The sequence below is a fragment of the Cryptosporidium sp. chipmunk genotype I genome (assembly GCF_004936735.1).
Source record: "Cryptosporidium sp. chipmunk genotype I strain 37763 chromosome Unknown contig_12, whole genome shotgun sequence".
Classification (NCBI taxonomy): Eukaryota; Apicomplexa; class Conoidasida; order Eucoccidiorida; family Cryptosporidiidae; genus Cryptosporidium; species Cryptosporidium sp. chipmunk genotype I.
This window is the reverse complement of record NW_027125585.1, coordinates 37,050-61,537: the sequence shown is the minus strand read 5'-3', so window position 1 is coordinate 61,537 and position 24,488 is coordinate 37,050. Positions and strand designations below refer to the sequence as shown.

The window sequence follows — 24,488 nt, the reverse complement described above, 5'->3', positions numbered from 1 at the left end:
TCACAAAATAATTTTTTTTCTAATGCAATAAATTTCCACATGCAAAAAATAAAATTTTGTACCGGTGCATGTACGGCAAAAATCATTTAATTTAATATGGAATTACTAGTCAAAAAATTACATACAATATGCACGAAAAATTGTAATACAAAAATATTGAGAATTTAAATGGAAAATAAATGAATACAAATAACAAAAAAAAATAAATAACAATTTTAAAACTTGAATATATAATTTGTTTTAATATAATATAAAAGTTAGAATTAAACTAGTAATTTGCTAGGAATTGATAATACTGATGTTTTCAATTCCAATATTATATTTTGAGAGTTTATCATTTGAATATTGTAGGAATTTCAACAGCTCGAGTTGACTACATTTCAAGAGAGGAGTATTTTCTTTGGTCGTATTTTTTGATAAATCACTGCCTTTTCTTTTCTCAACTTCAATTAGATTCATATTATTGGCGCTTTTTGAATCACTAATACCAGAAAATGCTTCTTCTACAACTTTTAATGCATTATTGCGTATCTCAGCAAGCTGGCCTTTTATATATGGAATTATTTGTTCAGAATTCCATTCATTTTTTATACCTTTGAATTCATCTTCACTACTTAAACTCATTCGTATAAATTTTAACACAAAACTATTCCTTCAAAAAGTTAATTATAAAACTTTTCTTTGCTGCCCAAGAGAACAATTCTTTCCTATTCAAAAAAAATAAAACAAAATAAGAATTTTGCACTTAAATAATTTTCTCCTTCATCTAATTAGTAATAATTATTAATTACATGTGGATAATTAGTGACTATTACAAAAATAAAACTGTTGGCGGGCTGTGAGGTTAACAGTCTTGATAGTAGCACAGTTAATAATTGTAGAAAAGGTTGATTGGGTGTAATTAAAGTATAAAAATGGGCTGTATAACATTAATTTTCTTATTAAATTGTAAATTTTTGTAGAATATAACTGAGCTTGGACTTAATTCTAACAAATATACTTGATTTTTTTTTTCCCTCACCTTAATTCTAATTTTTATCTAAACTCGGTCAATATAAATAATAATTAAAATCTAATGTAGGCGCACAGTGATGGCGCCATTACATGCATTCATTACTGGCATTGTGGGGCGATAATAAATTAAAGAATAAAATATTTCAAAAAAGAAAAAAAAACTTGAAATATTCAAAGAAATATCATATTAAGTAGTTATGAGAAACTGGATGGAATAGTTGAGTTAAGTACAGATACTAATTTAAGATTATTGAATTAGTTTGGGTTGAGAAACTTACTAAGGAAAAAACTGGCCAAATTAGAGTTAATTACACGTATATATTTGTATTATATAAATATATTGAAAGAAAATTTTTTGGAAAAGGAAAGGGAGAGAGGAAGAGAGAAATTGAAGAGAAGTTGAGAGAAAGTAAACCTTGAAAAGTTCTGCTTGTATCTAGCACTCTTCCAATAGTTGAGAATTTGCAATAATAAATTATTATCTGAAACTATGTCGTTTTTGAGAAATGACCTAGTTTGGGTTCCTTGTGAAAAAGATGGTTACAAGCTACTTAAAGTTGACCATGTGGATTTAATTGGTGGAAAACTATTGCTCAAGGATAGCAAGGATGACGAAAGTAGTGGTCCATCCAGAACAGAGAAAGCCTCTATAGGGACGTGTTATAAGTATGTAAGTGATACGGACAAGGATGACAATACTTCTTTAACATCATTGGATCCTGCAAATATTCTCGAGAACATTAGAGTTCGGTTTGGGAAAGGAAAGATATACACAAGTACGGCTCATGTTTTATTAGCGATGAATCCTTATAGGGATATTCCAAACTTGTATTCAGAGGAAACGAAAAGAAGTTATTATGGAAAACACATGAGCCAAATGCCTCCACATCCGTATTCTATTGCAGATTATTCATATAGAAGTATGGTCTTAGATAGAAAAAATCATGCTATTGTTATTTCTGGAGAAAGTGGAGCAGGAAAGACAGAAACTGCAAAGATTGTAATGTCTTATTTGGCTGAAGTGGGGATCCTACCAAGTTCGGCTGATACCGTAAATTCCGATGAAAGTGGGATGACGGAGAAGCAGAGAAAGAGAATGATGCAGATTCGATTATCTTACGCATCCCACACCATCTTTGGAGAGCAAGAAGCTAGAGATATTCAAAAAAGAATATTGTCAGCAAATCCAATTTTGGAGGCTTTTGGAAATGCCAGAACTGTTCGTAATTATAATTCATCTAGATTTGGAAGGTTAAACAAGCTATACTATAATGAACATGGCTTTTTAAAGGGAGGCGGGATAACCACATATTTACTAGAAAGTAGTAGATGTGTAAAGCATAACCACAATGAGAGAACATACCATTGCTTTTACCAACTAATTCATGGGGCAACTGAAGAAGAGCTCAAGAATCTATACTTGGAGAGAGACGCTTCCAAGTACTTATTGTTGAATCAAGGAAATTTGGCATATAGCTCAGAAATGGAGAGTGATCGTGAGCAGTTTAATATACTAAGACAGTCTTTAAATATTAATGGAGTGAGTAGTGAAAGACAAAATATGCTGTTTCAAATTTTATCCGGTATAATATTACTTGGGAATATTGTCTTTAAAGATTCTGAAGAGAAAGGAGTGTTGAAAGATAAAGAAATGCTGAATTTTAATGATCCAGAGTTGGTGGCAAGTATAGCTAGTCTGTTTGGGATAAGTACAGATTTGTTGGTTGACATACTATTGGTAAAGCAATTAAAGGTAGGCAATAACCAGACTCCAGTATCTATATTTAGAACTAGTCAACAATCACTACAATTGATTCACTCAATAATCCGTTCCATTTATATTCGCATATTTAATTGGGTGGTTTCTCATATTAATAGATTTACATCCTGTAAAGACGAGGAGCTTGGAGAAACTGTATCTCCAAGAAAGCAAAACATTACAAATTCTGCAAATTCTTTATATATAGGAATATTGGATATTTATGGCTTTGAGAAACTTGAAATTAATTCTTTTGAGCAGCTTTGCATTAATTTGGCTAATGAAAAGTTACAGGAGTTCTTTGTGGAAAAAGTTCTTCAAAGTGAGCAGAAACTTTACCAACAAGAAGGTCTAGTTTGGACGAATATTGAGATTCCAAAAACCCAGCCGGTCTTGGATTTGATCTTTGATTTGTTTTCATTGCTTGATGATGATAGTAGACTCAAATCTCAAGGCCAGGATATCTCAGATTTCACTTACTGGCAAAAAATTAATAATAAGTATGGTAAATCTGTACACGGAGGTAGTAATAATTATGGTTCCACATATTCTCCAAACAGAATGTTAACTTCAGGTGGAGGAGAGAGTGCAAACAAGTTAATTAAGTTTCCATTGAATGGTTTGAAGAAGCTGAATCAGTCGGATATGCCAACTATATTTTCCATCAAGCACTACGCAGGATCTGTTGAGTATACTTTGAATGGTTGGTTGGAGAAGAATCACGACAAGATCATTCCAGAGCTTGAAGAGATATTGGATAATTCAAATAATGAAATATTGAACAGTATAATAGATTCTGAATATAAGAGTAGAAAGAGTGCAAGTTTTAGGAGTGTTAGTAAAAAGTTCACAAAAGATCTTAAGGATATGATTCAGGATTTAGGAGAAGTTTCATTGCAATTTATTAGGTGTTTCATTCCGAATGGCCATATGAGATCAGATGTTTGGAATGGTCATATAGTCTTGAACCAAATGATTCAGTCGGGAACAATACAGATGGTCAAGTTGATGCATTATGGTTATCCAAATAGAGCAAGCTACTCGAAATTGATTGAACAAATTCGTTGTTTGTTACCAGAAAAGTACATATATGGATTGTCTGATAGGATGATTGTTGAATTCTTCTTATCCGCCTATTCTATTCCGTCTAATACTTATCAATTTGGAATTTCCAAGCTATTTTTAAAATCTGGTCAGTATGGATTATTGTTGGACCAAGTTAATGAATATTCAAAAGGAAATTATGACAGTGGATTAGTTATTCCAAGTGAGGAGATTCTTATCAAATTGAGGAAATTATTTGCGAGAAAGTGCTTGAGAAGGTGTATATTGGTCGCAGACTTGGTTTCTTGGATGAAGAATCGATTTATTGTTTTGATTAGAAAGCGAAGACAATTAATGAATTTATTGTCAACAAGAATATACAGATGGTATTTGTTTTATAAGCACATAATTCTTCCTCTAAGGAAACAGGTGGAGTACAGAATGCCTTACATAATGGGGATAAAGGTTGTGGATAGTATAATAATCGAATCCAGACAGAGAATGAAGAGGTATTTTTTAAGTATTTTGAGGTCTAACAATGAAAGATTTAAGGTTATTAATAAGTTTGAGAAGAGTGGGAAAAAGGATGGACAACACAAGATAGATGGGAGTACAGAAGCTCTTAGAAACGAGAATAATGGTGAGTTGATGAATAAATTAGGAGTGAACCAAGCAAGCTTGGGAGAAACTGAAAAAGGAGGCAAAATGAAGAAGATGAGCGATTCAGTTGTTGAAAGTGAGCATGATTTGAAGAGGCATGGTGGTTTAGTCGGATTGGAGATATGGAAGCAGGAGATATTTTCATTTGTAGGATATAAAAAGAATAAGAAACGTAATTATTTGATACATTATGATGGAAGTAGTGTATGTTTGTTAGAGATGACAGGAGATAAGGTTAGATCATACGAGTTATTTGTTCCAAAGGATATTAAAGAGGAAGAAAACGATGATGAAATGGAAGGTTCAATATTGAAATTTATCAGTACGGTTCCTGAGATTAACAATGGGGAATTTAAGGAGGATGGCAATATAAGTTTAAGGAACGACGAGTTTGAGTATTATTCAGAATATAGTAATGGAAAAGAAGCCAAAAGGATTGGGTATGAATTAGGAAATCCCTTATGTTTTTCTCAGCATCCAGCCTTTAGTACAAGTTTTGTGATGATCAACGAAAAGGGGTCGATAGTGACATTTAAATTAAGAATGGAACTGTTCCCAGATGCATCAATGGAGATGGGAGATGAAGGAAGAGGAGACTTGGCTAATAACGATGACGAATACTGGGATTTGATTAACTCCACTCCATCAACAAAGCTTCCAAATTTGAGTTGCGATTTGGACATGGATAAAGATAATGAAATGAATAGAGGAGTCATGGGAGACTTTTACTATAATAGTATAAGACTGAATAATAAGTTTATGAATGGAAATATGATCAGAGATTTACATGTATTTAAAAGTGATGGAACAAGTGATTACAAGGAAAAATGTAATCATGATTCTGTGATTGTTTATATGAAGAAAGCAGGAAGGAAGGAAGTTAAAGAACATATTTCAACAATAAGTATTTGTTCTAGTGTACCATTTAATGATTATATTCCATTTGAATGGATAGAAAAGGGTCATATTTTTGTACCATTAAGAATCCATTATATAGATCCAACATCCTATCAATATTTGGGGATACTTTGGCATGTAGAGTATTCAGAAGAGGCACTAAAAGATGAATGTGGTGTTAATAGTATAAGATTGCCGATTCCAATTTCACTAAAGAAGAATAAGAGGAGAAATATATCAGAGAATTCAAACTATGTGGAATTAAGTTATAATAAAGAACAACAAGATTTGGAAAAGTTTGATGGATTATTTACAGTGGTAGATTTATCAACAAATCAAATAATAAGTTGGTTGAATTTTCCATTCAGATTATCAAGTATAGTAGAAGAATGGACAGGTAGGGAAAGTGAGATAAGGAGAGGAATGGTTTGGGATAAAAAGAGTAGTTATCATCCAAAATGTTGGTGTAATTTATTTGGATTTGCAATGAAAAAAGATTCTGATGATGGGATAAATGATGGGAATTTAGGTGTTGGTAGCAGCACTTCATTAATTTATGATGTAATTCCAACAGTGGATGTATTGAAGGAGACATGTTTTATATCTAGTGAGAAATTGGAGAGGTATATGAAAGAGACTTCATTAATAGAAGAGGAGGAAGTGATGATGTTAAAAGGTGATAAAAGATCTTCAATTATAAGAGTAACAGTAGATCATAGTTTAATATTTTTAGGAGGTCCAAAGTTGGGATTGATATTATCACTAGAGATTCAGACAAATGAGGACGATTTATTGGATTGTACAATGAACTTGTTACATGATATAGTAAATATAGGAAGAGAATGTAGTAAAATGGATTTTGTTCAATATAGTAATGGAAATGTGACAAGTGATATAACTAGTGATGATATGACCATTTTGGAGAAGTCTTGTTGGTTTACAACAAGTTTATGGCTACGAGACGGTAGTTTTAATTTACAAAAAACAATGATTTCGAGTGTTTTTCCGAATCCTCAAGAAATGAATATATTAAGATCAACAAATCTCGGTTTTGGCGGAATTTATTCAAGGCTTGCTGATAATGTCGAAATAACATTACTATTAGGAACAATTAATGGTAGAATATTGTTAATTAGTTTGAATAGAAAAAACTACTCTCCAAAGATTGCAATAATTTCTCCTTTTGAGATGGATAATTATAGTCATCCAAGCCATGGTAAGATGATGAATGGAGGAGAAAGGATAAATAATATTGGGACGATTGTTCAAAATCAAGACAATAAAAATACTAGAAGTTGTTCAATTGTTTCAATTTTCAATTTGAATAACAGTAACAAGATTTCATGTGTTTCATCAACGGGAGATATGGTTACTATCCAGCTTAATTCATTTGGTTCAAGGTATATATTTTCCGACAGATTACATATATGTTTGGATAAGAGATATCGTCCATTTATTGTTCAATTTGTAATATTTAACTCTAAGATAGGGCAATCAAGAGTGATTGACAATAATTTATCACAATCTTTCGTTTTTTTGGATGCTGTTGAGAAAAATTTGGTAGTTTATAATAAGAATTTGGGGACTGCGAAATCTATTGCTACAATTATTTGAATTTTATCATGAGTTGTTTTTCTAGTTAATTGAATAATATAAATTATAATATTAGTGAAATAATTTGGTCTCAAATTAAATATTCAAATTGAATTTCTAGTATAAATTAATTAGTTTTAGGGCAATTAACACTTTAAAAAATAATTCTAATTACAGTTTTGAAACTAATCGTTATTTTTAATTTGCATGGCATGTACGAGTTAAAAAAAAACGCGTAATCAATAAAACTGCATGCATTTTACACGTGATTATTTTAAAAAATTATTAAAAAAAAAAATATTTTATTATATCTAATATAATAAATAATAAATAATCAAGTAAACTTGAATCTCAAAATTATATTTTTTGTGGGGACAAATTTTCAGTGCATGTATTACATGCATTAAATGCGCGGCACAAAGGTTTCATCCAAAAATACCTTACGAATGACAAATTAATAATAATAATAAAAATTCTAAAAATTAAATAAGAAAATTTGGCATAGTTTCTGTTCAATGATAAAAAAAAGTTAAAGTAAAAAAAGGAATTGTCATTTATAATATCTATACCTAATTTATGTGAACATAAGTTAAGTGTAAAATTGAGGATAAAGTAAAGAGAGAATTTGGGAATCAAGTTATTTACAAGTATTTATTTCTATTTAAAAAAAAAATTTTATTAAAAAAAAGATGAAGTTTTTAAGAATTAAAATTAATTGGTTAATTTTATTAATTATTACCTATACTACATGGTTTTTAATATTAAATAATGAAATTTGTAATTATTTTGATGGAAAAATAATTAAAAGAAATTCACAAGTAATTCTTATGTCTTATTTAGAATTACCAGGTCTAAAAAGAAAAAATCAATACTCAAAAAAATTAAGTAGAGTAACAAGTGATTTAAATATTAGAAAAATGCCATTAAATAGTTTAAATTCATTAATTTCAGAATTATTGCAAAAAATTCTTGAATTAAGAAAAGGAATCGCTGATTTGGAGAAAACTTTGAAAGTCCTTAAAAGTGCTCTGGAATCAGAAAAATGTCATGATAGGAATGAAAAGAAGAAAAGTACTAAGAAAAAGAACAAGAAAAAGAACAAGAAAAAGAACAAGAAAGGACAAGAATGTGCAAGCATTCAAATCCAAATAAACAAGGCTGAATCGAAATTAAAGAAATTAAGACTCAAGTTAAATTATTACAAGAATAAGCTTACGAAAGCCAAGTATTATCAGAGAAAATTGGTTCTTAGTAATAAGGAACAACCAGAGATTGAGGTAGAGGAAATGAAATCTATTATTACCGCTACTACTAATAATGCTGATACTAATACCAAAACTGGTCAAACAACAGCAACTAATACTACTACTACTGCTACTACTACTACTACTACTGCTACTACTACTACTACAACTAGAAGTACCACTGTTACTTCTAGCACCTCCAAAGCTACTAATGATACTGCTTCCACCTCAGAATTAACTAATATAGGAGCAGGCCTAACTGAAGAGCACCTACAGTTTCTGAATCTAAAAAAAGATGAGATAAAAAAACTAGCAATGAAACAAAGAAAATCAGTTCTATTATTTTTCGAAAAACTATTGGCTGAATATGGAGTAAAAGAACTGATCGAATTAAAGTGTGAATTGCCTATTGTTAATAAGTTATTTGTATCGAGATTAAAGGTATTAAAAATTTTGCAAGCTGTTCAAAATAGACAAAATGAAAGTTATCAGGTAGATGAAACTACCTTCTTAACAACTCATACCGGAAACGGTAAGCAAGTAATAAAAGAATCAGAAGCTCTAATATTACTTTTAAAAGAGTTAATCAGATTTTTTACTGAGTTACTTGAACTTTGTGAACGAATATTTAAAGTAACTCCAAAAATACAAGGAAATTTAGAAAAGTTGTTAATCAAAATCAATGAATGTGAATTTAAAAAATTTAATCCAATATTGGACTTTACTCGATTTCTAATTTCAAATTACAGTAAATTCTCAATCAATTCAAGATATGGATCCAGAATCTTTATTTATTTACTAGCTCAATTGGAAGGGTTTACTCAAATTAAAGAGTGTTTATCTTTACAAAAATTACAAAAATGGGTATCCTTAAAGAATAAATATATAAGTAAAGTTGAAAAGTACAAACTTAAGTTGAAATCTTTGAAATGCAACGGTTATTATCATTTTAATAAGCCATGCACACGTAATACATGTACTATAGAATCAAATAAATACTTTTTAACAGAGAAAATTAAAGTTTATAATTTAATCATTGAATTATTAATTAGTTTATTAAATAGTTGTGATAATATATTAAAACAAGATCAGTCGACTTTGGAGTCAAAAGCCAAAATTCACTCCTACAGAGAAGAATGTTTATATAAATATGACTTTGTAAACTCAATGAAAAGGTTGGGAGTGTATAAGGGTTTGCCTCAAAATCAAAAGGAACAAGTTTTTAAAAATATGTATCAATTGATTCAAAGCATAAATGGATTTAAGTCTATTTTCAGTTCAAAAGATTGTGATATTGAGTTATTTACTGAATTGTTTGAATTTATTTCAAGAATAAATCAAATCAAAGAATTAGAGGAGAAGAATGAAAATTTATATGAAGATCCCAATTTAGAGGAAACAAGGAAATTAAAAGTACAATCAGCGAAGTCTTTAATAAAAATCGCATTGGATTTGATTTCTTTTTGTTTAACATATTATCCAATTGATCAAAAGATGACCAATCAAATTACTAAAATTAATTTACACAAGGAATTTCTTAAGAAAATGGATATAAATTCTGAATTAAGAACAGATCCAATACTTTTTGAGAAAATACAGATACTATTAAGTGAAAAATATATATATTCAAGTTTAGATTGTAATTTTAGGAATATTATAGAAATTATCAAAGAAAAACAAAAAAGTATGGATTTATTAAAGTTTTATGAAAAGGAGCTCAAATTAAAGAAACATTTTCACGGTAGTTCTGGAAATAAATATATTGATATGATTATTAATCAAAGAAATTTGTTATTTGGAATTTCAATGAATAACAATAATAATTGTTTTATTTGTAATTCTGATAATGTTAAAAGAAATATAACACTAGAAAAGTATTATGCTGAATTATTGGAATTTATTTTGAATAGTTGTATTATATCAAAAACTCCTGATTTAAATAAATGGTTGGATGATGGAATTAATAAGAATGATTATTTAAAGGTTTTTGGTGAAATTTTTAGTGGAATAACAGAGAATTTATTTTCTAATGAAATTATATTAATGTTAAAATTAGCAAGTAAATTGGAAATGACTATATTAAATACATTATTAAACAGATTTTCAGTAAATATGAGTGGTTTGAAAGATTGCACAGTTAAGAAGATTTTAGATTTAAAGAAATCATTAAATGAGGTTAATATACTTAAAGATAGATTAGATGAACGTATTAATAAGAATCGTTATGAGGAGATGAGTTATAAGAATTCAAAATTCGAAGAAATGGATGAAAATGATTTAATAATTACGAAAAGATTACATAATAGATTGAAATATATATTGGTTGCTTTAATTTTAGTTATAGAGGATATTTTAAGAAGATGTGAAGAAGTTGTAGATAAGATAAAAAAAGATGATCTCAGAATAAGAATATCAAAATTACCTTCTCCACAATACTTTACAAGTAGTATAATAACTGGATTATTATTAAATAAGAGTAAAATAACAAATACTTTTATTGAATTAACATCAGATTTTGATTTATTTGGTCATATTAATTCATGTTTGGAAATGAATTATTTAAATTTATTACTAAAATATGGTAAGTTATCAGAAGATTTTAATATGGTTTTAAGTAGTTTTTTGAATAAATACTCTTTTGGAATGGATTTACATGATCAAGAGGAAACAAGTTTATCAGGAAGTTATGCTTCTAATATTGGATGTTCAAAGCTTGGGTATAGTAAATGTAGTTTTTCTGAAGATCTTTTATCTCTTTTTGGTTACTCTTTGGCTTTAGAATACTTTTTTACAGCAATATTTGTTTGTATACAAAGAGTAGAAGGAGATAGTGGGATAGGTATAATAAAGAAATATGATCCATTCAATAAATATGGAGAGGATTTTATTGAGTATAAAAGTATAAATGAGATTTTAAAACAAGAAAGATGGGGTTTTGGATTATTTCAAGAAAATGTAACACTGGATAAGAATCATATATTAAATAGATTTACTGGTAATGATAAGATTAAGCCAGAAAGTTGTACAATGGATTTTATTGAGGATTTATTCAGTAAGATTAGAGAGATTGAAGATTTAAAGAATGGATTGAAGCAGGAGGAAATGTTTGAATTAAAAAATATATCATTAATTTTGAATCTTTATTTAAGTTTAGTAAAATTTTGTTTTAGATTTGGAATTTTCTATTTATTAAAGTCTCAATCAAATAAAAAAGAGGTGAGAATAAGTAAAGTTGGTTGGGAGTTTTATCCAAATTTGTTGGAATTTGTATTTCCAAGTTTTCCATTAGAGAGTGGGTTTCTTTCAAGCTTTGAGTTATTTGGTTTTGATAATTTTGATAAATCAGGAGATTACTCACTATTATTTGATTTAGATAGTGGTGTATTGATTTCAAGACAAGAAATGACTGTTGGAATGTATATTTCTGGTTTGGGTGATGAGAATCGGTGGTTTGGTTTAGAAGCTGGAGCTGGGGTTGGAGTTGAGGCTGGAACTGGAGTTAGGTATGAGACAGGAGCTGAAGCTGGAAGAGGAGTTGGGACTGGACATGAAACAGGAGCTGGAGATGAAGCAAGAAAAGGAACAGAAACAGGAACAGGAACAGGAACAGGAACAGGAACAGGAACAGAAACAGAAACAGGAACAAAAACGGGAACAGGAACAGGAGCAGGAACAGAAACGGGAACAAAAATGGGAACAGGAACAGGAAATGAAACTGAAACTGGTGACGAAACTGAAAAGACCAGATTTCCAATTTTGACAGTAATGCCAGAAGTAGGACCTGAAAGGCATGTATTGGACGGATTGGATTTGAAATCATTGTTAAATTTAAATTTGATTAGTTATTTAGAAGAGTTTACTAAAGAATTATCCTCCTTATTGGTTTCGGAAAAATTAGAAATAGCAATGAAGTTTTTAACAGGATGTGATTTTAATTTACTATATATAATAAATTCTAGAATTTCAACAATTGAGTATTTACTTATTAAATTATTGGAATATAGTAATAATTTTAAACATTCTGTTACTTATGAAGTAGTATTAGAAACATTAAGAAGTTTGACTTTGAAATTACAATTTTACTTGGAGAAATGTCAAGAATTAAACAAATTTAAGAATCCTTGGTTACATATTCCAAGTCTTAAAAATTTTAAAGAAAATATAAAAAGTTTATTATTCACATTTTTCCAAGAAGATAGAAATATACCAAAAGATTGTTTTTTAATTGATTTAAAAAGTGTTAAAGATTTTATATTTTACCAGAAAGCTAAAGTTAAAAAGCTTGAATATATGATGGATAAGATTAAATTACTGATTCAGTCTAGAGATGGAAAAGATGCTAATTTTAAAAATTCAAGTAGTTTATTTGAATTGGAATTGGAAAAACAAATTGTCAATTCAGCAATTACTAGAAATGAACAATTATTATTAATTTGTACAGAATTTTTAAATCATTTTCAAGTTAATTCAACCATTACAATAAATATACTGGATGTTTTGGATGATTTGAATAGTTTCATAGCTATTAGTGATCTTCAAATCAATCAATTCAATTCTAGAATTTCTCAAGCATTGTCTTTTGGGGTTTATGGTTCCAGAGTTGCAGGAGATTCAGGGGATTCAGGGGATTCAGGTAGTGCAGGAAGTGCAGGAGGTACAGGCGACGCAGGAGATTCAGGAGGTGCAGGAGATTCAAGCGGTGCAGGAGGTTCAGGCGGTGCAGAAGATTCAAGAAATGCAGAAGGTGCAGGAAGTACTGGCGGTTCAGGACTCACGAGAAGTTCTGCATTTCATAATACTCTAGAAAAATCTAAAGATCTACACAATACTATAATTTCAAACCAAGAAGGCACTCAATATGGAATGAATCCACCTAATCTACCAGTTAATAAACTTTTGAATCTTAACTATAATTTCGCTGGTCCATCAATTCCATCAATACTTGATATTTATACAGAAGAAAACAAAGATTTTCAACCGCAAATAAGTGAATCAAGATCCAGTTATAAACTTAGTTCAGAATCAGGTCAAGAAGATGATGAATACTCAGTTCTAATGAAAGATCCAGAAGTTCAGAGTTCTTATTTGTTATATTTATCGTTGAATGAAAATCCTCTCACTTTAAAACAATTAGTTGAAGTTTCAGGATTTGATAAAGATGTTTTAATTGAAATGCTGATTCGTGATTTGGAATAAAATTAAATTAGGAAAAAAACAAGTGAAAGTATATATTTAAAGTAGAAAACTATCATTTTTTTAAAATTAATCATTTATCTGTCGACATTAACGATAATAATAATAATAGTAATAACAGCAATAATAATAGTAATAAGAATAATAAGAAAAATAATATTCCAATAAATAAATTGGAGAATATTTTAGCTCTAAAATCACCAATTGATTTAATATTAAAAAAATATTCTCAAAATTTTAATATATTAATTAAATACATCAAAATGGCGGGAAACATCGAAATTTAATTTCTCGGTTGTGGGGAAATTTAAAGATTGAACTGCATGTAATATATTTAAATCTTGAGTATTGGCGCCCAAACTTCAATAGGAAATCCTAAAATTAAAAATTTTGTATACAATAATAAGAGAAAAGAAGAAAACTATTGTTTTGATTTGAATTTTAAGGGGAAATCAATAGTATGAAGTAATTTGAGGCTATTTAAATCATACGACAACATAATAGCAAAAAATAGTCCCATTTCTTTCTTTTTTTTTTTTTTTTTATTTTAAATTTTGTTTTTAAATATTGGATCTTGAATTATATTGGTCAAAATTTCGTATATAAATATAATAAGCTTTATAATTATATGGGGTTTTTTTTTTCTGAAGTATAAAGCTTATTTTTAAATCTATAATTACCGTTACTGATTTATAAATTAAAGTAACAGAATTTCAACTAAGGATATTAACTTTTTCATAAAGTTAGAAATAAATTCATTCATTCTAATTATATATATTAAAAAAAAGAGGTAACTTGGAATTAATAATAATAATAGTAAATAATAATAATTCATTGGTATTTAAAAAGAGAACTTTCAATTTAATCTTGGTCACTTATTGCTCTAGTATTTTACAGAAAACCAATCATAAGATTTTTTTTTAAATAATAAAGTTTAGTTTATATAAGAAAAGATAATTGATCAAGCCTTTAATCATGAGTAAATGGTTAAATTTAGTGGTTATACTGCTAATTGGACTGTTAGTAAATAATGAAAAAGATGAAATTTTGTTTAAAAACAAAGTCAACAGCATTATAACTGAATTATCTTTTTTAGAGTTACCAGGGTTTAGTCAAAATTCTAAATTAACAATAAATAGTGAAATTACACATTGGGCTTTAAGTAATGTTCCATTAAATCAAATTGAAACTTTAATTTCACAATTGGAATCAGAAATCAAAAAACTGACTGATGAATTTAATCAATTTAAGGCTAATTCTAGATCTTTAAGACATAATTATGATAACCATAAGTGCCATAATACTAACACTAAAAAACAAAAAGGAAATAGATGTGGTACATGCGAGAAAAGAGCTAATGCTATTAAAAGGTTACAGTTAAAAATGAGAGAGCTTGCTTCTAAGATTGTTGCGTATCAACTTAAGCTTGATAAATGTAAATATAGAAGAGGTATTCTTAAAGGAGAACAACCTAACGTTGATGTTATGTATAGGCCATTTACAACTAGTTATGATCATAAATCCCAACAAGATAGAGCTGATCTACAAAGAAGACGTAGGGATAAGGCTCGTGATAGAGTGAAACGAAAAAATCAAAGATTACAAGAAGCAAATAAATCAGGTATATCATCCATTAATAAACATGATTTATATATTCAGTCACAAAAAGAAAGAACATTTGATTTTAAAACTTTGGTAATTAGTTATTTTCAACCAAGAAGTCTTAGTTTGTTTACTAGTAAATTATTGGATTTAATCTCAGAATTATTGGGCACTTTAGTGAATTTTGATTTCAAGAAATGTTTGAATGACTTGTTTCAGATAAAAATTGAAAAAACCCAAAAGACTTTAAAATCACATTTTGATAAAAATTCTGCAACTTTAAATCAGTTACAAGCTGAAAAGGATAGTTTAGCTTCTTCAGGAAATATTGATCAATTCTTGGAAACAAGAATTATGATACTTAAAAATACTTTAAATATATTAAATAAATCCATATTATATACTCAAGCTATACAGATGCTTTGTTTATATGATCAAAGCACTAATAACTTTGTAGCAACGGCTTTACCTTCAATATGTGAATCAACAAGTTTTGATATGCTTAAAAAAGAATTAGATACCTCCAAACAGTTTAATAATATATCATTAAAGAAATTTTTTGAGAATTTTAATGGTAAATTACAAGTTTCTTCAACAGAATTGTCTACAGATAAGGATACATATAATAGGTTTAGAGCTATATATAATCAAATTCGTCCAGTACTTCAATTTGTATTTAAGAAGTGTGTTGAATTAAGGTTTACTGTAAATGGTGAAGATTTGAATCTTGATTTTGATGAGAGTTTGTTACCAATTGTATCCAGATTTCCAGAAGATTACTACTTTAAAGCTGTGGATTCAAGTTCATTTAATGAATTCTTTTTATGGTTTTCAGGACCAAATCAGATAAATTTAGCAAAGAATATTAATACAAATATGATTTTAGTAATACTAGAAAGGATTTTGGATCTTTTAAAAACTTATAAATATATATTAAATAAAATGAAACAAGTTTCAAAGAATGATTTAAGAAATCAGTACAAGTTAAAATGTTCTCAATTAGAGTTTCAATTAAGTGTTTTAACAAGTCTTTTAACAGTACATATGATAAAGACCAAAGAGATTAAAACACCAACAAAACTTAAAATAAAGGTTAAATCAACTGATAAGAATTTACTAACTCAGTTAGTTGATAATGATACCAAGTTGGTGGAAAGTAGTCAAAAATGTCATCAGTCATTATTGTCATTATTATATTATAGATATTTACAATTAGAATTGATATTGGAGAATGGAAAAAGATTCAATCAAAAATCATCATCAAATAATTATACAGTTTTGTCAAGTTTTATTCCTGATTTATTAAAGAAACTTCTTAAAGCAATAAATGATTGTAAATCTAAATTGAAACGTGATTCGATATTGGATTCAGCAACAAAATTATTGAATGGAACGACAGGAATTACAAACAGATCAGAATTGAAGGATTTGTCTATACATCAATTAACAATGGGATTAATTTCTTCATTTTATCACATTGATTTAATTGATTTGACTCCAAATGTTGATAAAATGGCTAAATTTCTTGAGAAGTTATTAAATAATATTTTGAACACAACAACAGTTTCTGGGTTAACTATAGAAAAGAGTAATTATAAGAAGAAGAGTTTAGTTGGTATGGGTTTTCAACAAGAAAGTTTCTTGAGTAATAACACTATGTTTAAGGTTCAAAAGTATTTGTTTTCTGCTGAGTTTTTAAAAATTTTGCTTGAATTGTATAAAATTATGAGTGAATTGGGAGATTCTAAAAACTCTAGTGGTGGTGTTTTTCTACCAGTTAATTTTAAGGCTCCCAAATTTGCTCCAACACAGAATTACAATTTCTCAGGTCTTTCTGGAGGTTTTGTTCCTCCTTTAACTGATGTATCTTCAATGGGTGATTCTTCATTCTTTGATTCTGAAGAATCTTCACAATCTCCTCAACCCGCGTCAGGAGCGGGACCAGGACCAGTAGCAGGACCAACAACAAGTGAATATGAACTTCAACCATATCCTCAGCAGCCACAACCACAGCCACAACATCCCCCACAGCCACAACAACCATCATATCCACAGCAGCCATACCCCCAACAGCCTCTACAACCTCAGCCACAACCGCAGCCACAGCAACCAGTAAAAGATAAGAGACCACCAGTTCCACCAAAAAGTTACAAGGATTTAATTTTAGGCCTTCCTATTATCAAGAATGGAGTAAAAATCAAACCAGGATTTCCAAAATTCCCAGCAAAGATTCGATTGATTCCGGAAAAACCTTCGAAAAAAAGTTCCGGAGAAAGTGAAGATGAACAAAATAAACTGCATCCTAGTTATCCTCAAGGCTCGGGTTTAACTACTTTAGCAAACTCTCTAACAATACTCAACCAACTGGGTTCTCAGGAAACTAAAAATTTAATGTCTATAATGGACGAAATGATGAATGAAGCAAGCCAATCAACTACTGTATTTGAGTTTTTGAAAGAGTTTCTAAAGCTAAATGGATTAGATGATTTGCGTCTTTTAAGTTGCAGCCAGGAATTTGTAAATAAACTATACTACTTATTTACTCAAGTTCAAAAGATGATGGTAGATCATCAAAATAAAGAAAAAAATCCTTTTCACACTAATATTAATACTTTTATTACAACTCATTCTATTCTTGAAAAAGATCAAGAGCAGAAAGATGATCAAATAATCTCTTCATCTTTGGAATTATTAAAGAAATACTTGAAACAAATACTTGTTGATTGTAGAAGTCTTCATAATGTTGCTCCAAATTTCAAACATAATTGGGATCTATTTTCTGCTAAAATGGATGAATGCGAGTCAAGTCAGCTATATATTCCTATGATTGATTTGTTTACTTTTTTGAAAAAGTGTAAAAATTTAACACTTAACTCAACTTTTGGAGCGAGATTTCTTAATTATCATATTTATAAATTGAAAAATTTTACAGAGTTCAGAGATTGTCTTGATGATTCAAATATTCAAAAGTGGAAATCATTAAAATTGGAATACAATCAAGAAATTAAACAACTAAATAAATTAATGGGTGAATTAAATTGTGATAAAAGTTCACATCAGAATGTTGAATGTTCTAGAAATCATTGCATTAAAGAATCTGAAAAATTATTTGTTACTGAAAAGATTACAGCATATAATATTCTTGTCAAGCTTATGGATGAATTACTTATGGAATGTGATGAATTTAAAAAGAATCATACAAAAAAAGGTGATTTGGATTTTATTGCCAAATTACAAGTATTTGAAGCAAATTGTATTTACCAATTCCCATTACAAGAAATGATTGACAATCTTGTAGTAGCAAATAATATAGAAAATAAAAAAGAAGATGTATTGTTCAAAGCTTATCAATTAGTACAAAGTATAGGAGGTTTTTCTATGATTTATGATTCAAGAGATTGCAATCCAGAAAAAATGGTTAAGTTGTTTAGTTTTATTACTAGATTAAAAAGTATTAAAAGTTTCGTGAAAATAAATACAGATTTAGCTAATTCATTAAATACTCAAGTTAATCTAAAATCAATGAATTTTTTAATCAATCTCATTCTAAGTATGATTTCATTCTGTTGGACTTATGGTGGTATATACAAGAAAAATAATGATGGTATAAAAAGAATAAGAAATTTGAGTACATTTAATATGTTTGGGGAATTAAAAAAGAATGTTGAAGCTAATAATAATGAGTTAATAAAGAATCATAAAGCATTAAGTGAGATTCAATTAGTTTTGAGTGATAAATATATTTATTCAGCACTTGATTGTACTTTTGAGACTTTAATTACAATTATTAAGGAGAAAAATAAAAGTATTGAGTTGGCAAATTACTATAAAAGTATATTAAATCATACTAGTCATAATCATAATAGTACTGGAAAAAAGAGTATTGATGAGACTATTGCTAACAGAAATAGTCTTTTTGGTATCAACGTAAATAATAGTAATGTTAATGTTGAAAATTGTGTACAATGTAATAGAAAGAATGTGGAAAAGAATATTCAAGTAGAAAAAATAATTTCAAATATTTTGACTTCTGTTATAGATTTTTGTATTGGAGAAAAAGTACCTGATTTAATAAGAGAAGATAATAATAAGAATAATTTAGAAAATAAAAAATTAGCAAAATGGAAGAGTTTGGGAATAAGTAGTAATGAATATAATAAAGCTTTACAGAAAGAATACTTATTGACAGGGAATTTACTTTCTGATGAAATTATTTTATTATTAAATATTATGGATAGGCTTGAAACAAAATTACTTAATACATTATTGAACAAATATTCAATAAATTTGAATGGTTTAAAAGATTGTACTAGTAGAAATATTACAATTTTAAAAGTTAATTTGGCTTCTTTGATTTCAATAAGAGATAAAATAAGAAAACGTAAACTTAGTGATACTTTTTCGGAGATTAATTTGCCTAAACTTTTGGAAAGTGATATGGTGATTACAAAAAGAAAACAATATCGATCATTAACTGTAATTGAAGCTTTAATTTTAGTATTTGAGGATATTATTAAAAGATGCGAGGATAATAAGTCGTCGAATAATGAAATATATATAGGACAAAAAAGTCAACTTCCATCTTCCCAATACTTTTCAAAATTTGTTATACAAGGTTTAGCATTAGGAAATGAAGAAACAAAGAAGATTTTTTATGATTTAACATCTGGTTTTGATTTATTTGGACATTTATTCATTTGTTTAGAAAAGAATTACCTAAAATTGAGACAGAAATATAAAGAAACATTATTTACATTTGAGAATTTACTTAATATATTTTTGGGATTATATTCAACTTCAAAAACTTATCAATTAAAACATACTCATGGTGGTTTTATTAAAGGATGTAGTTATTGTAATTATTATAAAGATTATTATCAATTACTTGGATATAGTTTAGCTCTTGATTACTTCGCATCAGGTATTTTTGCTTGTGTGAGAAGAATTGAGTATTATAATGGATTAGGACAAGTATCGGCATATAATCCTTTATCTGAAGAGTTTCTTAATAAAGGTATTTTAAGAATCATGACTAAGGAAAGATCTAGTTTGAATCTTAACGAAGAATTTTTGAATCGTTTAAATAATAACTCACAAGAAGCGAGTAAATATAAAAATTATTTAATTCAAGAAAAGATAGAGCCAAAGTTATGTACTGGGGATTATTTAAATAATATTCAATCAATTTTGACTCTTGTATCACAGAGGAGAGAAGAAATAAAAAATTACAAGGATTCGGCAAATAATAATGAGTATAATTTCTTATCATCTTTAATTGATGTTTATCATGGATTGATTAAATATTGCTTTAGATTTGGAATTTTGGCTTTACATGAGTCGTTAAGGAATAGGGAAGAGCCAAGGTTTTCGACTTTGAATTGGAGTACATACCCAAAATTGATGGAATTGATTTTCCCTCCATTCCCATTGGATAATGGCTTATTATCAGAGTATCAATTATTTGGCTTTGACTTGCTATTAAATTCTGAAAACTTTTCTAGTGTATTTACGCCAACGGGAGATTTTATTTCCAAGAAACCACAAGATGGATCTGGTGGGTCTGGCGGAGCAATAAGTGGGCCAGCATTGCCAATTGGGCCTGGACCAGTAGCACCAGGAAAACCGAGTGGATCAGGAGGAGCAGGTGGAGGACCAGGAGCAGGTGGAGGACCAGGTGGAGGACCAGGTGGAGGACCAGGAGCAGGTGGAGGACCAGGAGCAGGTGGAGGACCAGGTGGAGGACCAGGTGGAGGACCAGGTGGAGGACCAGGAGCAGGTGGAGGACCAGGAGCAGGTGGAGGACCAGGAGCAGGTGAGGATGATGTGAACAAATATCCAATAGTTGTAGAAATTCAAGGAACTGTTGCAGAAGCTGAAATTTTGAATAATTTGAATTTGCAACCTCTTTTGAGATGCGATTTGAATAGAAATATTCAATCCTTGTCTGAAGAATTAAGTTCATTATTATTGCCAAAGCATGCAGAATATGCGATCAGATATTCACAAGGATGCGACTCAACGTTAATATTAATAATTAATCGAAGGATTTCAACTGTTATGGCATTATTGAATAGGTTGAGTTCAAATGCATGTGGAGCAGATAGCAAAGGCATTTGTTACAAAGAAAGTTTATTAAAAAAGAATTTACTTTCGAATATATTTTTAGATATTTTAAAAAGATTAAATGCTCTTTTGGAAAAATGTAGAGAAACTAATAAATATAAACTGCCTTGGAAGCATATTTCGGATCTTTTAGGAGAAGAATTATCAATTAAAAAGTTAATACATCCATTATTTGTTGATCCACGTAATTTTCCATTTATTTGTACTGGTTTGGATTTAAAACAAATGGAATATTTTTTAAGAGAACAATGGGGCGAATTAACAAATTTAAAAGAAAGTTTAAAAAAGAGGACTTCAAATAAAACTAAAGAACTTAAAATTTTAAGAATACAGACATTGGTATATAAAGCAGCAGTTCGAAGAAATAAAATATTATATGAAATATGTAAAGAACTTGTTAAATTACAATATGCTAATAATAGTTTATATAATAAAGTTATAGATGCTTTAAAAAATCTTCAATTAAGTATGAAAGTAACTAAAGTTAATATTGATAAGTTTAATTTTAGAATGAAAAAATTATTTAAAAATAGTTTTGATGAAAATTATCAACAGGATGAACCTACGGCAGGAGGTGGAGGAGCAGGAGAAGATGACGATGAGGTTGATGAAGAAGTACAAAATTTGTATGGAATGTATTTAAGTTTAGCTAAAGGTGAAGCGCCTTTAACTTTGAGTGAAATTAAGAATCTAGCTTTTGCAGACGGTCTTAGTTTATCTGAATATTTGAAAAGCATTCTCCAAAGCTTAGAAAGTGAATTTAATCCAAGTATTCCATCTTCGGGATCAAATAAACAAGATAATCAATCAGAAGAAGCTCTTAGTTTAGTTGCAATTCTTATGACAGATGAGGAAGTTTTGGAAGCTTATCAATTATATTCTTCTATTGCTAAAAATCCTTCAGATTTGAAAGATCTGATTGAAATTTCAGATTACGATAAAAGTAATTTACTGGGTTTAATTTATGAATCTATCCAAAATTCACCAAGTGACACATCTGGTGGAGGAGGAGCAGGGGGAGGATTGGGAGGAGGATCAGCAGGAGGAGGAGGAATGGGTGGGGCTGAAGAAGATTTAGTTGCAATTCTTATGGCTGATGAAGAAATTTTGGAAGCTTATCATTTATATTCTTCTATTGCTAAAAATCCTTCAGATTTGAAAGTTTTGATTGAAGTATCGGACTATGATAAAAATAATTTACTGAATTTAATCCAAGAATTTATCCAAAGTTCATCAAATTACACAACTGGTGGAGAAGACTTTGGCAAGGGAGGTGGCGGAGGAAAGCCAGGGGGACCAGGTAAAGGAGGAGGAGCAGGTAGTGGAGGAGCAGGTAGTGGAGGAGCAAGTGGTGGAGGAGCAAGTGGTGGAGGAGCAAGTGGTGGAGGAGCAGGTGGTGGAGGAACAGGTAGTGGAGGAACAGGTAGTGGAGGAGCAGGTGGTGGTGCTTTCGGCGGAGGAGGAGGCGGTGGAGGAATCGGTGGAGGAGAACCTGGCGGACCATATTTACTTGACGCTTTGATGTCAGATGAAGAAATCATGGGAGCATATGCTTTATACATTTCTATTGTTAAAAATGCTCTACCTTTGGAAGAATTGCTTGAAGCTTCAGGCTATAACAAAACTATTTTATTAAGTATATTGGGCGAAGCAACAGGAGCTGAAGAAGGAGCAGTAGGTGGGGCGGAAGAAGGTGCAACAGGTGGGGCGGAAGGAGGAGCGGTAGGTGGAGCTGAAGGAGGAGCAATAGGTGGAGCAGGAGGAGGAGGTTTTCTATATTCTGAATATGAATACTTACTCAATGATGATGATATTATGCAGGCGTATTTAGAGTATGTAGCCACAACTGATCCTTTAAATACACCTTTGAGTTTGGATGATTTTATACAGATGCAAGGAAATGACAATAAAGAATCTCTTTTGAAAGCTTTGAAACAAGCCATTGCGATGAACGGTCAAGCTTCATCATCAGGTACCCCATCTAAGGGAGAATCTACTAAGCCTTCAGGAAGACCAGCAAAAAAACCAATTTCCATCGGCAGTATATTATCTTCATTTGGTTCATCAGCATTAAAAGCACACGACAAAATATCGGATCCTGTTGTTAGGCCAAAGGTACCTACTGCACCAAAAGTCAAACGCTCAACTAAACCTTCACATCCAAAGCCATCTGCATATCCGCAGCCACAACAACCACAGTCACAACAACCACAGTCACAACATCCACAACCACCTGCATATCCACAACCACCCGCATATTCGCACCCACAGCAGCCACAGTCACAAAAGCCACAACCACCTGCATATCCACAACCACCTGCATATCCGCACCCACAGCAACCACAGTCACAAAAGTCACAACCACCAGCGTATCCACAACCACAAATACCTACTTTACCCATCGGCAGCCAAGTAGTTCAATTGAAGTTTGATTCAAATGGAGCATTAGATAAAGGGAATTTAGATACATCAAATATATCAACAAGAACTATTGAAAAACATTCAAGTTTAGTTAGAGATGGCTGTACAAGTGCCGCTTTAGATCTTTTAAAGCAGTTACTCAATGTTTCAAAGGCTGATTTATCCAATTTAAAAACATTAGATAGATTTTTAAAAGGATCTGCAAAATGTTCAAATACAAATCAATCAGTGAGTGGTGGTTATGGAACATGCAATAATTGTTTTGTATGTAAATCTTCTGTAGTTAACCACAAAAATATCAAAAACATGGAGAAAGTTGTAGCTGCATTGGAAGCTTTGTTTAAGCACTGCATGCAAAACTTAAGACAATAAAATGATGATATTTACAAACTATATTTAATTGTAAATATATTCGAAAGCAAAGGGAGGAAAAAAAAGAGAAGCAAGGAAAAAAAAAGAATTACTCGATTCGTTTAAATTAATCAGGTAGCCTTTTTTTTTTAAAAAGAAAACAAAAATATTTAAGAAATAATTTATTCACCAAGTATTGGTTTAAATCAAATAAAATGAAAAAGAATCTTTTAAAAAAATTATGTTCAATCCCAAGAATGAGTCAAATAATAATGGTTATTTCACAAATGTGTGTATGAGCGTGCTCTTTTTCAATTTTTTTTTCTGCATGCAAAATATATGTAATATATATTACATATAAATTTTACACTTATTTCTACTTTAAATCAAAATTTTGAAAAAGGGAAACATCCAAAGTGTGAAATACTTAACGAAATGGAAATTTACCATTCAATTTCACTATTATTATTATTAATAGAAATGAAAAATTATCATATTTGCTCAAAGAATAATAACACGGCATTTCTGTCTCTACTTGCGCGAAATAGATTTTAATAAAAATAGGAACTTAATATTAAGTAAACTTA

At 29.7% G+C, this 24,488-nt stretch overlaps 4 protein-coding genes across 4 annotated transcripts; 3 read left to right on the top strand and 1 right to left on the bottom strand.

The window, feature by feature from the left end:
- Nucleotides 1-279: 279 nt before the first annotated feature.
- ELE39_000476 (uncharacterized protein) lies at nt 280-624 on the bottom strand (the record flags this gene model as incomplete). The annotated part of the gene is made up of 1 exon (XM_067343525.1): nt 280-624. One exon carries the CDS (start codon nt 622-624, stop codon nt 280-282), a length of 345 nt encoding a protein of 114 aa, XP_067202307.1.
- An 880-nt stretch (nt 625-1,504) lies between these two features.
- ELE39_000475 (myosin heavy chain) lies at nt 1,505-6,988 on the top strand (the record flags this gene model as incomplete). Its single annotated transcript, XM_067343524.1, has 1 exon — nt 1,505-6,988. The coding sequence occupies one exon, from the start codon at nt 1,505-1,507 to the stop codon at nt 6,986-6,988; it is 5,484 nt and encodes a 1,827-aa protein (XP_067202306.1).
- Nucleotides 6,989-7,656: 668 nt separating this feature from the next.
- On the top strand, nt 7,657-13,407 carry ELE39_000474 (signal peptide with several threonines; the record flags this gene model as incomplete). The annotated part of the gene is made up of 1 exon (XM_067343523.1): nt 7,657-13,407. One exon carries the CDS (start codon nt 7,657-7,659, stop codon nt 13,405-13,407), a length of 5,751 nt encoding a protein of 1,916 aa, XP_067202305.1.
- A 972-nt stretch (nt 13,408-14,379) lies between these two features.
- ELE39_000473 (large low complexity) lies at nt 14,380-23,922 on the top strand (the record flags this gene model as incomplete). The annotated part of the gene is made up of 1 exon (XM_067343522.1): nt 14,380-23,922. The coding sequence occupies one exon, from the start codon at nt 14,380-14,382 to the stop codon at nt 23,920-23,922; it is 9,543 nt and encodes a 3,180-aa protein (XP_067202304.1).
- Between the last annotated feature and the right edge of the window lie 566 nt (nt 23,923-24,488).